This window comes from Aptenodytes patagonicus, chromosome 11, assembly GCF_965638725.1.
Source record: "Aptenodytes patagonicus chromosome 11, bAptPat1.pri.cur, whole genome shotgun sequence".
NCBI classification, from domain to species: Eukaryota; Metazoa; Chordata; class Aves; order Sphenisciformes; family Spheniscidae; genus Aptenodytes; species Aptenodytes patagonicus.
The window spans coordinates 16,896,876-16,912,947 of record NC_134959.1 but is presented as its reverse complement, the minus strand read 5'-3'; the positions used below and the strand labels follow the sequence as shown (position 1 = coordinate 16,912,947).

At 41.4% G+C, this 16,072-nt stretch overlaps 2 protein-coding genes across 6 annotated transcripts in view; one reads left to right on the top strand and one right to left on the bottom strand.

The window, feature by feature from the left end:
• The window catches only part of CYLD (CYLD lysine 63 deubiquitinase), a 29,997-nt gene extending 28,168 nt beyond the window's left edge, over positions 1-1,829 (bottom strand). For all 3 annotated transcript variants that reach the window (XM_076349286.1, XM_076349288.1, XM_076349287.1), the window contains exon 1: positions 1,712-1,829. The gene's annotated coding sequence lies outside the window, so the exon portion shown is untranslated. The remainder of the gene's footprint in view (positions 1-1,711) is intronic.
• Positions 1,830-2,115: 286 nt separating this feature from the next.
• On the top strand, positions 2,116-15,674 carry SNX20 (sorting nexin 20). 3 transcript variants are annotated; one of them, XM_076349284.1, is made up of 5 exons: positions 2,125-2,952; positions 7,913-8,036; positions 10,110-10,287; positions 11,952-12,103; positions 14,662-15,674. In XM_076349284.1, the coding sequence occupies exons 3-5, from the start codon at positions 10,122-10,124 to the stop codon at positions 15,328-15,330; spliced, it is 987 nt and encodes a 328-aa protein (XP_076205399.1). In that variant the 5' UTR covers positions 2,125-2,952; positions 7,913-8,036; positions 10,110-10,121; the 3' UTR covers positions 15,331-15,674. The 3 variants fall into 3 exon arrangements, 2 of the variants coding, with proteins under 2 accessions (XP_076205399.1, XP_076205400.1); XM_076349285.1 differs by lacking the exon at positions 7,913-8,036; XR_012996294.1 differs by lacking the exons at positions 7,913-8,036; positions 10,110-10,287; positions 11,952-12,103; positions 14,662-15,674 and adding an exon at positions 3,067-3,404 and having other exon boundaries at positions 2,116-2,952.
• The last annotated feature ends 398 nt before the right edge of the window (positions 15,675-16,072 follow it).

Sequence of the window (16,072 nt, the reverse complement as noted above, 5' to 3'; positions counted from 1 at the left end):
GAACAAACAGCACACACATGTTGGACTAAGACCAGAATAAACTATTAGACCTCAGTATGAATTAACTTGGGAACCAAACAAATTACGCTTAGCAACGAGTCGTCATTACACTGCACAACACACCAGCAACTATAAAACTTTGTGCATACCAGAGAGTACTTGACCATCACCGCGGACGTTTAAGTGTCACAGCCTATTCGACTGCGTTCTTCTACTCCACCTACTACCTGAATTATTTTCATGCTCAAAGGATTTTGGGAAGCAACAGGCAAAACACAGTTATGACTGCAGCACTACCTACTTCGGAAAAAAAAATATTTAGAAAAATGTCAGAGGTAGCCCATAATAAGCTACCTAACTTCAAAGCTTCCCTAACTTCCTTTTTTCCCCGTCTTGAGTCACTGTTGTCACTTCAGAGGCATCTCATCATAAAAACAGCTTGCTCTGAAATATGAGAACTTTGTTTCTTCCCTGCAGTAGCCTTAGATGAACTATACAGAGATGTTTGAATCAGCTATCAGGTTTCAGCATGAACACGCAAGTCTGTAGCTCTGATTCAGAGTATAAAATGAAGAGGCTAAAAAAAAATTGTAGTTTCTTACAGAACTTTCACTTTAAACACCAAGTTTTAAACAGCTGAGATACAAAGTTATGTTCTTCATCAGTCCAAAAATCATTTTCAAGGGAAGGTTAAAACTCAGAGCAAGTAAATTTAATTGAAGCTCAACGTACACAGAATTACATAACTGCAATACAAGCCAAGAGTGGAAAAAACAGAAATTGTTTCTTCAAAATAGCGGTTGAAATATTGCCTGATACAAATAAATTAATACTGGTAACGCGATTTCTAGAAGAAAATGCAGTTGAAGAACTCCACTAAATTTTGTTAGGTGTTATAAATTTGATACAAGCATTCTACTTTAGAGGAAGAACAAAACTAATCATCAACTATCAGAATACTCTGGCATTACTAGATTTGGCAAGTATACACCAATACACCATCATCGCTGTTCTGCGGACAACCCTTCTGTCAACATGATATGCAAGTCCTCTCAATAAAATTAAATGCGTATGTTCAGATTTTGAAATGAAAACCAAATCATATTTAACTTCGTCCAGCAATGGAGTCTTTAAAGGCTGTGATGTATGTGTTTATCGCCTAGCAAGGTAAGATGCGACATATAATGTACTTGCAAGTCACAAGACTCGATGCAAGGCTAAGTTTTTGAGAATAATTATTCCTCCCCCCCAGTTTTGAGAATTTTCTCTACCTCTCTGGGCGGTTACGAGCAGGACAGGGAAGGAAAGCCCCGAAACACTTTGTAAGTCGGAGCAACGAGCTGCCCAGGGCTTAACGCTGAACTATCGGAAACGCACAGTAGGCCCCAAGCTCGGCGCCCCCGCACAGCCCTGACGGGAGCTACCGCCACCCCGGAGCCAGCCCAGCCCGGCCCCGCCGCTGGGCCTCGCCCCGCCGCCGGGCGGCCACGGCGGCCCGGCCCCACCGCCCCGCCGCCGCAGGGGCGGCCTGGCCTCCAGCGATCGCCGCGCCTCCAGCGCTGGGCCCGGCGGCCATGGAAACGGCGGGGAGAGCGGCTTGGGGCGGTGGGGCCGGGCCGCGCCGCGGCGCGCAGCCGCCTCACTCCGACCTGACGGCGCCGAGCAAGGTCCCGCGGCAGCGCCCGGCCCCCGCGGCCCCTCGCTCGCTCACCTCTTCATCCCCAGGCCTCGGCGCCCCGCCCGCCCGCGGGGCTTTCCCGGCACCGGCTCACGGCCCCGCGGCGCCCGGCGCAGCTGCCCGGCCCGCTCCCCGCTCCCCCATCATCGTCACAGCAGCCCAACGCTCCGGCCGGCGAACGCTCCCTGCTGCCCCGGCGGGCCCGCCCTCTCGTCCCCCGGCCTCTCTCGCAGCCAATCACAGCGCGCCGGTGCCACCGTTTCGTAGCGCTATTGGCGAAGAGCGCCGCCAGGTGACGAGGCGATTCGGGGGTTTCCACTCCATCAAGACTGTATGAGCCGCAGAGGAGGGGGTGGGAAGGTCAGACAGGAGCGGTTGGCGGAACGCTCCCCCTTGAGGGTGCTGATTGGCCGTCCAGAGCGCGAAGGCGGGACGTCGGGAGCTACGGCGGGGCTGATTTGATGGTGCGTGCATGCGCCCCCATTGGCGGCGCAGGCGGGGCTAGCGGGCCCCGGGCACCGGTTGCGCGGGAGCGGCCGCAGGCGCTGCGCCTCGGGGCCGGGCGACCCGGTGCCGTCCCTCAGGGCTCGCTCCTGCCGGGGGGCTCAGCTGCCCGGGGGTCGGGCCGGTTCTCTCCAGCATTCTCTGGAAAAGACGCACGCGTGTGTCCAGCTCCGCGGCCTGAGCGGGCGTCGGTCGCCCCGGCGGGCGGCAGTCCCGCCTCTTGGCTCGCGGCGAAGCGCGGCCTGGGGCCTGTATGCCCGGGAGGCGCCCGGGGAGGGCTTTTCGGTAGCCGTTTAGCGCTCACGACGGGTGAACCGAGGCCGTGTCTCGCCCTGGATCCGCCGCAGCGCGGCTGGCGGCTCGGGGCCTCGGATCGGGAGACGTTCCGCGGGGCTCGGCAGGCGGCGGGTGCCGGCGTCCTGGGGTGCCGTGGGGCGCTGCCTTCCGCCCGGCAAGCCGGCAGCCCTGCAAATGAGACACGCGGGGACGAGAAAAAACGAGAGCTCTCGGGACCTTACGGCAGCCTAGTTCGCAGTCAGAAACCTCTCCGGGTTAAAAACTGCTGACTGACTTTAATTGGCCTTTCGTGTTTGCTGGAGAAGGCGCGAGAGCGATTTTTGCAGCGCTGTTACTCGCCAAGCTGTTTCCCAGTACACTGCAGCGTCCCTCATGAAGCACGCTGCTGTAGAATTACCTAGAGGCTGTTCATGAATGTCAAACTTGGTCTGGCTTCAATATCCAGTTTTGAAATACTTTTGCTCTCAAGAAATGTAAGTAATGCTGCTGAATATTTGATTTAATAAAAGCCAAATGTAGCTTCTCTTTAACCGACCTACTTTTGAATGTGACTGTCATCTGAATGCTGTTCTATTTTATCCACTTAGCACCGGTGTTTTTTATACACAGTGAGCTCTTCCTAAATAACGAATGAGAGAATGAACTCCGGAATAGAAGAGTTGCTCAACAGGACGGCTATGTTAAAGGCTCTAGTCACGCATTCAGCATTTCCGGAAGAACATTTATTTTTAGAGAATATTTTTTTAATCGCGTAGTATTCTAAACTGGTGCTTTAAACTTCGTTTTAAAAACACTTCTGAAACTTTGTACTAGAAATAGACTTCCTACCAAGAAGCATCTTTGAAAAAAATAGCATATGATCATGTACCTAAGGTGGTTACAATAATGTTGACATACAAATAAACGCTTTCCTGGTTTCTTAGCATCTTTAACATTCTTTTAATACATGTTGTTATCTAATTTAGTAACATGCAGTTCAACATTAGCTAAAGTATAGGCTGTTCCAGTTAATCCTGTTTCCCTAGAGATCTCCAGAATCTAGAGACAGTCAGTAAGCAGATCCAGTGCAGCACCAGAGCAGGGCTGGAGTGCCCACGTCTGAGCTCTGAAGCGATGTGGGTCACTACCACGGCTTTTGGTAGGAAGATGGGAAGGCGCCACACAGGCTCTTGTTAGTGTGGGTTGTGTGCAAGGTGGAAAGGACACAGTCCAAGTGTCAGAAACCAGCAGGGGTTTATTTGAGGAATCGATGAGATTCCATCTACTATGGAAAGAATGCTCACACTAATCTTTTTATTTAGTCACTTAAGAGCAAAATTGCATTTTAAAGTCATGTTTGATTTTTAAACAATAAGTAGTAGTGAAAAGATGCTAAGATTTTTGCATTGCATTTCTTCATTTTGCAGAAGGGCACACAGTAAACCCCAGTTCTGCTCTGCTGATCCTCAAGGTGGCTATCTATACACAGCAGCTGCATTTTCCTCCATTTGTAGAGCTGCCTTTTATGCTACTACAAAACGCATTAGCATGCCTGCTATAAATCCTGTTATCCCAAGTTCCATTACGCTCACATTTTGGGTATAAATAAATTGCACATGGAACATGACTATAAGTATTAGCCTAAGTACACCATAATTATATTTGAGAAGAAAAGGGGACAGACACGTTATAAGAATAAAATAACCAGAATACTAGATAGGAATGACTACATGTGGTATACCTAATTACTCAAAACCAAATATTTAAAAATATTTTTCTAGTCCATGTAATTATGTACTTAACCCTCTGATTTCAGCAGGAAAAATGACCAACATAGACCATTTAGAAAGTCTGTCATTCTACAGACAGAATAGTGCTTGTGAAATCAAACCCAAGTTAATATCCTATTGACCCACTGGGCTTGCATTACAGCTCTGTGTCACCGACAGACCACAGATGAAAGGCAGGCCAAGACTGTTGTTTACTCTAAAGCTCCTTCATACTCCTTTAGAAGTATAAAGGAGTTGTAGATAACAGGGCTTTGGCAGCGTAAAATGGGCCTGTTAAGTTTCTTTCATGTTGAAAACCCTGTCAGTAACACCAGCACGAGATACTTGCCATCAAACAGCAAATTATTTCTTTAAACCACACTCTTGTTAAGAGAGACATGTTTTGTAATAATGAAGTATGGTAAACAAATTCCGCTTTCAAATGACATAACACTATACAGTTAAACAGTATATAAATAGCATGGAACAGAATTTTGTTCTGTGCCAGGATAGGAGTATGATATTCATTTATCACAGCATCACCCCAGAAGTGCAGAATATTTATGCAGAACAGCTGAATTTTTCTGCTACTTGAAACATGGAAAAGGTAGGTATTTATCCAGCTGCATTAAAAAAAGAGAGGAAAGGTTCTTGTAGAAGCATCAAAGACAACATTACAGCACCTTCTAAATCTGAGTTATGTGATAAAAGGGGGCTTGGATAAATATATTAGGTATTTCTGCCTGCTCTTGTTTTTTCTCATTATCTACAGTTCTAATGAATGATTTGGTAAATAAGGTTTAGTTATGTAGTTTGGGGCCTGAGAGGGAAAAGCAGCACAGGCTCTATGAGGTTGCCTGAAGCTGTGTTCCTTGGGACAGAAGCTGAAGAGTATTTTGTATTGGGGATAATTACAGCCACATTCTTTAACAAGAATAAGACCTTGCTGTGCCTATAATAAAATCTCAATAAAATCTGGCAGTAAACTGCAGTTTGTATATAACATTGGTTTATCTCACAATTTTTCAAGCTGATACCAGCTTTGTATTCTATGGTTAAATATTGTGTCTGTCTGGGTTTATGTAACCTATCTGATTGGGAAAATGTGAACTGCCTAAATCAGGGTATAAATCGAGGCAGGATGTTTTACACTATTGCAGCAGTCCCTTCTGGTTCTTTAACTATCAAAAGCACAAACACGGTCTTTCAATACAGGCATCCTTAACATGGCATCGCAGGGCTAGCTCATCTGGTGGCTGGTTACCAAGTTTTAGACATAAACCTTCAGGTTAGTTTTCCCAAAACGAGCCCTTTCATCTTAAATCGGCATGGGGGACCTAACTCCTGTGACAACCACTTTTATGCACTGCAGTGTTACGATTTTAACCTTGCCTTGTTCCTATGTTATTGCAGAGCACTCTTCCATATCCCTTGGTAGATGCATTTTAACACTGTGCTTTTTATGTATGCCAGACAAAGTCAGTGCTTTCACAGAATACAAGCTCGGAGTGAGCCAGTGCATGAGGATCCCTTTTCCATCATTGACTATGACAGAACATGCTTTTCCATTAAAATTTACCACAGTTTTATGAATAGTCAGATAAATTGATGGTGTAAGTGCACTTGCCCATCTCTCAGAATGGTATGCTGCCATTGTGAAAATTCCCCTTTTCCACTGCTTAACCCTTTACACAGTATTTGACTGTTGGAAGTGGAACTGAGAATATAAAAAGAAAGATACTAGTTATGCATTCCGCTAGCAAACACCACTGTATTCCGTACACTTTTTTTGAATGTGCTAATCAAGTAGACATTTAGGAAAGTAAAATGCTGCCAGGTAACAACACTGGGTCCCAGTGAAGGGCCAGGGGCTGTCTGGACCAAACCCAAGCTCATGGGAGCAGGATGAGGAGGAGCAGCCTGCTAAACCCGCTGTGGGTGTCATGGCTTCTGGGCTCGAGGAACCCGTTCAAGAACCAGCAGTGACTGTTACAGCTGGCTCTCCTGAGGCAGGCAGAATTCTTGCAGAACGCCCTTGATTTGTAAATTATTTCATATCAGTCAGACATGCTCATAATAACAGATTTCACTTTTTTTTTAATCATCCAGGTTAATTTGACTAGGACTTACTTATTCTGAAATAATTGAAAGAAGAGGTCATACTTAATATACTGAAAAATATACTTTCCTCTTTTCTTTTAGCTTTATCAAGAGCAGGACAATAGCACTAAGCATCACAAAATAATACATTGCTTTTTGGCAACACATAAATTAACAGATTAAGAATTCAAAGCTTAGATACATCTGTGAACTGTCAGCGTGAGTGAAATGCGCTCAAATCCCCCTTGGTTTTTGCTCACAATTGTAACCAAACCCATAAATCTAACTTTAAAGGACTGAGACTTGAGCCAGAAACCCATGCCTTGTCTACACTTAAAAGGCTTGGCTGGTATAGCTACACCTTAGAGCTGTATTGGCAAGCACAGATTTCTTTTCTGGTGTAACTTAAATCACTTTCTGCATGGAACATGCTAAACTGGCTGAAGGACTCTGCCAATATAACGGCATCTACACTAGGGCTTTTGCCAGTATGGCTGTAGCTGCATGGGAGTGATTTTTCATCATTCTGACAGCTATTTTGGCAAAACTTCTACATTTAGACTGAGTCCAAGTTAAAGTTGGCATTGTTTTATGTTGCAAATAAAGCAGAAGAGAAGCATTGCCAGTTTATGGCCTTGGTTTTACATTATTTTAAATTGTTTGCTCTAAAGGAATGTATGGGGCAGGATCCACGTGGTCCTTTGGATGTTTGCCTCCCACATTTGTGCTGCATTAAAATCGCTTGGTTTTTCAGTGAGCGAGCTTTGGCAATGGGGAAACTTACATTACTAAAAAAAGATAGCGTCTATATTATTTACCCCAGAAATAGCTATCCTGATGCTTTAAAGCAAATTTCCAAAGTTAAGTGAACTGCAAAAGGAAGCATCTGGGCCAAAGGACATGTGGATTAATGCGTCATTCTTTTTCACTTTGTCCTCAGTTCAACAAAGAATGTAAGCACAGGATTAATTTTAGGCATACACATCAGCCCATTTCAAGTTTAGTAGTCATGTCAGATATGATAATGCTCCTTTTTGAACTTTAATTAAGCAGATATTTGAAATTAATCATATGTTTAAGCACTGTGCAGAATCGGGATTTCTTTCAGAAGTGCAAGTTTACATAGAGTGAGGCTATTTATTGTGGTACCATCTGCAATTTCTTTTCTGAACTGCATGTATTTTAAAGATGTCCCAAGGGGCATATTTTTCCACATAAGTACATTTACATCTTTGGCTCTTGTTTCCTAATCTCTCTTTTGCTAAGTGTGTATTTTTGGTTTGAGAAATCCATGCAGAGTTTTCACTGATTTTGTAATTGTATTTACTGTTGAACTCTTCCCTCTGCCACACTTTGCGTTTGCACAGTACATGTGCAAATCCTGACACTCGGATTTGCAAACCTGCCCTTGCTGCTGGAGCTGCACTGCGGACAACAGGCCGTGCCTCGCCCGCAGACAGCACAAGGGCTGTTCGAGGCAGATAGGAAATTTCACGCGTAATCAGTCAGCACTGAACCAGTGAGCCAATTGGATGAGGAAGTCTGATTTAATCAAGGGTTCTTCCTTCCTTTTTGTAAAACACAGAATGTGCCTGTTAGAAGAAAATACAGACATATTTTTCTGTGTTTTGAAAATGCGAAGCAGGCTTTTCATGACTTCGTACAGACTACACAAGCACCACAACTAAAAGCTCTTCAGCAGTTTCCAGGTGAGTATTCCGTGCACTTCAGTTTCTGGTGTTACTTACAACTCAATGAAGCAGTTGGAGTGGCATTTACCCTGAAACGGAACAGGATAAGTGTCTGTTTGAAGTAAAATTGTGTAATTTGTTGCAGGGGTTTTGTATTGGTTTGGATTTTTTTAATATGTAAAAATAAATAGTAGCTTAGTTAAAAGAGCTTACAATTATTTTTAGCTGTGAAAATGAAACTGTTTATATGAAGCACAGATAGATTTCAAGGCAGACATATTCAAGGCAGAAGACTTGTATATCATAACGTTCACTTCTGCATTCTTCTATTTGCAAGTGTGTTGTGTTTCTCTGGTAAGTCATGTTTTAAAGTGGTATTTTTCTATATACACACACATATATACATATGTATAAAAAGTTATATATAAGGATATATATCTTGAATATGAGTACAATTTTGCTTATAAGATTATACCAACTCACAACCAAGAAAAAAGTTGTCACGTAAATTTGTTCGGCCATTTTCAGATTCCTCATTTAATGTACTGTATTTGAGATTATCTTTACATCAAAAACAAATATTTGCAAGTTTATGCTCTTGGGATAAACTGTCATGATTTTCAAAAGACTGAGCAGTTAGACAGTAAGTAGGTGGCTAATCTTCATGTTCAAAAAGCAGATCTTAAGGAGGACTAGGAGAACAGTGAGAACTTCCACCTCCTAGTCCGAAGTCCAAAAATAATGATGCTTTTATTAAGGAGGGTGGCAATGTGTATCTACGTGTTTATCCAAGCCAGGCAAAGGAAGGGTTTCTGTTAGAGGAGAGTGGTTTGCACTTCCATTATTTCCAGTGGGGAAAGTAATTGCTTTTCTTTTTATAGCCTTGCAGTTTGCCAGAAATCAATAGGTCTGCTGAAGGAGATTCCTCACCTCTGTATCCAGCGTCACATAACTGTGTGGTAAACAAGTGGAGGCAAAATGATATGTAGTAACATCCCTGTCCTAAACCCTCTCATTACTTAATAACCACTGTTTGGGCATTATTTTTACATTTGTAGCAGGGAGACTTGTTTGGTTTTTTTTAAAGTAGGTTGTTCTGTTATTTGCTTTTCACCCGTTGGCTGAATTGTGAGCAACACTTCTCTCATGCTAACTAACAGAACACAGCACCCTGGCAAAGTTGTTAGGATGCTCTTAGAACTTTTTCAACTGCTAGTATAACACAATGATGTAACAGGTAGGATTTAAAAAAAAAAAACCAACACATTCTGGGGAGATATTTATGTGGCAGAATGGCCAATCTGGTCTATGGAGTAGGAGTATATTGTGTTAGGCATTTTACCAGCATGTGGTAAAATAGTAGTCCTAGCAGAACAGGCATACAGATCTACTACAAGCACAGTATATAGGTTAAAAAGACAAGTAAAGGGAGAATGCTTCTGTACAACAATTAGAAAACTCCTTTCTCCTTCCACCTAGCCATTGTCAAATTCAGTTGTTTTGTTCTCACAGTAGAGAGACAAGTCTCTGGAGAGAACTTGAAACTATGAAATATGACGAAAGTATTATACTATTTTAGATATCGCCCTATTTTGCCCTAAAAGTTGTGATTAAGAACAGATGGCAGGTTTTGGAGTCCTGAGAACTGTAAATTCTAGCAGTATAAGAGAGCCAGGCTGCTAGTTGTACTAATTATCTCCAAGATTTTAGTTCATCTGAACTCATACTTGCAAGCTTGAGGGCAAAATACAAGGCGAAAAAATCTGCCCCCACTGAAGTTGATGACAAAATTCTCAGATAAGAATGGAGTTCCTCATCTAATCTTATTCAACATAACTTCTTATGGTTTTCATGTTTGATTTTAATCTGCCAAAAAGATATTCAAACACTTTCAGTGGTAATGGTAATAGGAATGGTTCTTCACTGGTAGCTATGTAGATATTTCTATTTATTACTTTAGTTTTTATGAAACTATGGTTGCCCTCATACAAGTTCACAGAGAACAATGAGTAAGTCAATAAAAAAGATTACCAGACTGGATCCTCTAAAGGCATGTTACTAAGAAATGTCGTATTTTTTGTAATCTTTCAGTGATAGCTTGCAATGGACCAAGACTTACACTGCACAGCAGAAAGGGAACTGTTGGAAGCTGTAAGCAGGATTACTACATTTTCTACCACAAGTCCATCTGATGAAGAACAAAATCAACTCAAAGCTGAAATTTCATGTCAAGTGAGAAAAGAAAATCCAGAAAAAGATGACCTGCAAGGTTGATGCTATCCTTTAATTTTATTTTTCATGTAGCTTATTTATGCCATTAATCTTTTATGTAAAAAACTTTGCTTTATTTATTGCAGCAGTAGTCCAGATTTACACTGCTATACTCCACTGAAAATAAGCCTTGATTAAACTTGTAGTAATCATGTAGCAATAGTGAAACAGATGCACATCCTGGTGTGTATATATACACAGAGAGTTTTCATTTTAAATCCATTGCGCCTAAAATGTATTCCAGATTTAATTTACACACCAGGGACCAAAACAGTGATCATCAGATGGCCTGTCTCAGGAGTGCACTTTCTGTACATCACAAAATCTGAACTTCTCGGCGGTACCAGCAAGGACACCAAGATTGAAGCTAATCTCAAGCAGTAGTCTCTCACATGCCTTATGAAGAGGCAGCATTGAACTTTTACTATGCCTAAGATTGCTGTCATCTGTTATTAAATAAAATGTTATATATAATCCAAAATAATATATAATCTCATCAAGATTTTCAGCCTGCAAAGATGTCATAAACACCACATCTCTTAGGAAATATATGCTCTGTGGAGATTGAGCCAAACCCCAAAGGCCTTGATAATTGAAACTGTATGGCCAAATGATTAAGAACATGTAAAAGTGGGGCCACTGAAGGAGTACTATGCGTTTACAATTTTCTTTCTGCATGTAGCTGTTATCTTCCCATTCGTTTGTGGTCATTCACCTCCATTGTCTGAATGTTTAGATACATTGCAGACTGACTTCAGCTGACTGCATTGACAGAGGCATTATTGATTGGAAATTGGGACTGGTGTGCCCACCAAAATACAAATATTCCATTTCTTTTATCCACTTTGCTAGCTTATATGCCACCTGATGAAAACTGTTGTCAGTAGATTTCAAAGGCAGAGAAATCACCCTTTTGAAAAGCTACATCAAATTCCCCTGTAAGCAAACTCTTCAACCAGCTGTCCTACATTTTTATATATGCGTATGTATATATGTCTCTGTGTGTGTATGTGTATATGACTGTGAGGGGAGAGAGAAAGGAAGGGGGGTATATAAAATATTTGTAGCTGAACTGTGGCATCAGTTCAGCTACAAAAGAAAAAGAGGATGTGAGAGTTCCTCCTTCAGCTGAGCTGATTATCCAAGTTTCTCCTTTAAGGTTAGGATATTCATGTTTTCTCAGCTTTCACCTGTTACTGCACAAACCCAATATTTGAATAGGGTCAGTATTTGAATATATGTCTGGATTTGCAGCTGCATTGTACTATCTCCTCATTTTAGCAACAAAGCCTGGAGAAACATCTGATTCAGAAGTCTGAGTTGGCGTTTCATAGGGCTACATCTGGGATGGTGAAGCATACCTCCTGCTCAGACTGTGCCCAAGGTTACAACCTAGACATACAATACTTCTTGTCAGTATTTTTTCTATAACTTTGTATTCTGCAGCCCACTTGGTGTCTTTCAAGATTTCAAACCACAATAGCTTTCCTCAAAGAATCTGGACCTGTCTTTATTAGCAGTGAAATTACTTATTTTATCAGTCTTTAGGTCTTGCTGTTAGAGCAACAGAAATTCTAGGCTCTCCTTTCACAGTAAATGCATAAGATCTTTCTTTCCAAAGGCAAAGGTTGTAATCTGAAATACTAAATATATTGTTTTTAGATTCCAATGCATCCCTACGTCCCAACTCTGCAATGACCACTAAGGAGCTTCAGGAATATTGGAGGAATGAAAAACGCCAGTGCAGACAAGTCAAACTCCTTTTCGAAATCCCATCAACCAGAATTGTAGAGCACCACTTATCTAAATATGTGGTAAGCTAAGAAATGAATATGTAAGAAGATCATTAATTTTTATTCACTCTACAGGGGTCTGCACAGCACACAGCATGCCTCATTACATGAAAGCCTTACCGAGGGCCAAGTTTTGCAAGCCATGATCATACCAGGTAGAACCTGTTCTCCCATGGGCATAGCTGGTGGGATCTGCCCCTAAAAAAACCCTCTGACAATCAGTTCACAAAATATGCAGCAGTGGAAAAGTGATATCAAGTAAATTAGTAGCGTGAGTATCCTTAACACCCAGAGGCTCGTCAACATTAAGGAAATTCACACAGATATAAAAATACCAATATAGTTACACTTCCACTGAGCTAGCCTGCTGTAGCAGCTGCATTGCATTTGTATAACTTCCACATCAGAGATTTATGTTAGCACAAGTGCAAAATTCTTTGATGTTGACAAAGTCTAAGACATCCTCCAGCTAGATTGCTTGGGATCGTTCCCCTTTCTTACCTAGAGCTCCATTAGATGGCATATTTCTGTCATATTTTTGAGGTGAATCATGAGTATGAGGGACAGGAACAACAGAATGGGTTGAATTTTTATATCTTTACTCACAGTACTGAGACTAGGTTTTTATTTCTGATTCTGCTCCTGGCCTTCAGGAGGACTGATCTAGAGCAAGTCTCAGTACTCCTGTGAAATTCAGATAGGGATGTTTTCCTTGTTTGCAACAACCTCTGAGATCTGTAGATAAAAAATGCTAAGAATCATACTAGTGTTGCTGATACTGGGTGATGCAGCTCGGTAGAATTTGAAGCAGGTAAATGTTCTGGAGACTGTCCTAAGATCTTGTTGCATGCTATACACACCTACTTAGATGATGCCATTCTTGCATACACTCAATAGTGTCCAGCTTGTTGAATAGTTAAAAATTATTTTAGTATAACTGTAGGAGAACAAGAGTATCGTGCAGTGTATGTGCAAGTAGTTAAACTTAGTCATAAGTACACGCCTAGGCCAAACGATTTACATTACAACAAAATTTAGCCAATTTGAATCGTAGTCTAATTAATTGGTTTCTTCCCTTTTTCATGCACACGCCACAAATAAAAAAACAAGTACTTGTAAATTATTCACTTAGCTGCCCTTGATAAAATGATAGCTTAAAAAATTGCTCTTATGATTGTTTTGGATATGCATCAGGGATATATACACTTTTCAGCAGGGAGCAGGACAAAGTATAGGAAAATGTCACAGTGCTTACAAATGAAAAGAGATCAGAGAAGTCAGCTCAAATTTAGAAACCTTTCAAGGAGCGCTTGTAAAGATCATTTATGAAGATTAAAAGAGAGAATTTCTCTTTAAGGAAAAACAAGGAAGATAATCAGACAGACACTAGTGCTAGTACTGGTTTGCACCCTTCAACAGCAGCAAAGAAAACTGGCATGAGTAGAACTGCTCCAGTTCCTGTATAATTCAATGGGAACAGGGTGAAGTTGAATGTGAACACGGTCATCGTCCAAAAGCCAGCAAGGTCAACAGTCTGTGTCCTTAGCTGGTGCACGGTGACACAGTTAAACTGGCCTCAGTGGAGCTCCACTGGTTTACACACATTAGGGATTTGGCCCTTCCTCAACATCATTGTGCTTGGATCAGGACCAGAAGAGAATCTATTTGTACAACGCATAACACAATTTTATTTTGCAGCTATTTTTCTAATATCACATTTATTATAGTCATTTTCAGGCTAGTGAAGAGCTGAGGAAGACATACTCTTGAGTACTGTTAATGTGGGACAGCGTTGCTGTTAGCTGTTGGTGAAGGATTTTGGATAGCAAACAGATTTTTGTAGAAATGTCACATTTTTTTGCATTATTTATATGCCAAGTAAGTTTGAATAACAAGACAATGATTTAGAGGGGAAAAAAGGCTTTGGACTTGCTCCATCTTATTTTTGCACACACCAAACATTACTGCCAAATACTCCCTCTTCTTTCACAGCATTAATAACACCCTCAAATCCCTAGAAATGTCCGATACAAACAACATTTCTGAGTATTACGACCAATGTAAAATAGATTACATTACAATATTAAGTCTGGGAAATCCATTCAGTTCACTGAAGATGATTGATTGCAGCAGCCATGGCTGTTAGAAACAAAGTACAGCTACAGAAATGCTTTGTAAGTGATTTTACGTGCTTCAGTCTAGTTCACCATTCCCAGCACCTTGCGGGATGGGATCTGTTAGTGTATTGTTTATCTACAACTTATTTACATACTAAGGCTAAGTCTGGTGACAAAAGTCCAAAACAGCAGAAGGTGGGAACTATTAATTTGATGGCTGCAGGTTTCAAAGATCAGGCCTACACTGAGCATGCACCATAATCTCTGGCAGCAACTAATTTAGCAGCACTGCTATAACCCATAGGAGTATACAAAATTACATGCATAAAATTGGTGCAGGAAGGTTTCGGCTGGTGGAATATACAAGCACAAAGTCTTTTCAAAGTAGTAACAGACTAAATCTGACTGCACTGGGGCTAGAATGTCCTTCTCATGCTTATTTTTCTGTTTTATTGTGCTTAGATGTATAAAATCATCATTTTGCAAACAGGGAGTTTTGACAGCAACAAGTCTGTAATTGAACGGCGTTACTCAGATTTTGAGAAACTGCACAGAAATCTGCTGGAGGAGTTTAGTGAAGAAATGGAAGAGGTGACCTTTCCCAAAAAAACTCTAACAGGGAACTTCACAGAAGAAATAATCAATGAGAGAAAATTAGCCTTCAAGGACTACTTGAGACTTCTATATTCTATGAAATATATCCGAAGATCAAAAAAATTTATTGACTTTTTAACAAGGCCGGAGCTTCAGGAAGCATATGGTTGCCTGCGGGGTGGCCAGTACACCAAAGCTTTGGAAATCCTTTTAGAAGTCATTGGTCTGCAGGAAAGGCTGACGAGAGGCAACCCTGCCTCAATTGTCCCTACTCTCTCTGCTATCGTGGTGTGCCACAAGGACCTAGAAAACCCAGCAAGTGCCTTTGAATATGGAGAAAAAGCTCTATCACGCCTTCGTGTGCATACCAGCCACAGGTATTATATTCCATTGTTAGAAACAATGATCGCTTTGGCGTATGAACTTGGCAAGGATTTTCTGTCTTTGCAAGAAAAACTGGAAGAATGGAAAGCAAAAAAAGATCCCATACGGGTTTTTACCCTGAAAGAACTTGCGGTTCGGGAGTATGTACAATGAACACAAGAAACAATTTCATTAAAGAGCAAAGCTGTCAGGTCCTTTTCCCAATCACAAACTCTTGCAAGGGTAAGAACTGGAAATTACCTGTTTGGCTAACATAACTTTATATTAATAGAAAAAAATTAAATCAAATATCTTTCATGTTCAAAAGGGACATTAACATTTATGTTGGAAAATATTGTATTTACTCTACAGATATGAGGAGCACCTAAGCTTATTAAGGTTTTTGGACAGAAATTTGCAACAAAAAAATCATTTATGATTTGCTTATTTTGAACATAGCCTATTTTGTGTGAAAAGTCAGAGTAGGAAAATACAATGAATAAAGCACTTAAGAATCTGCAGAATCAGAGGCATTTCTTACTTATGTGGAAACTACTTCCTTTCAAGAAGAGAAATATCTTCTCAGTCAATGCAATCTAAAGGGTGCATCTTCAGACACTGAATATAGTTTTTTACTCCTCCAGCTGAAGCCTGGTCAGACAACACCTGCCATGTCTGAGAATAATAGGATTGGTCCTGTTCCTGCTGAAGTCAACTGCTGTGGGTGGGAGGATCTGGGGGGAAGGTTTACAATCAGCTTTGGTAGAAGCAAAAAATACAAGCAATGATCATTCCATCAGAGATGAGGGAATATGCTTCATTTCCCTTTTGTAGCTGATACAGTTTTATGACTTGCACTGAAGGCACATTCTTGTTTGGGGTGATCTTTAAGTACAGCTCTGACCGGGGTAGAAAA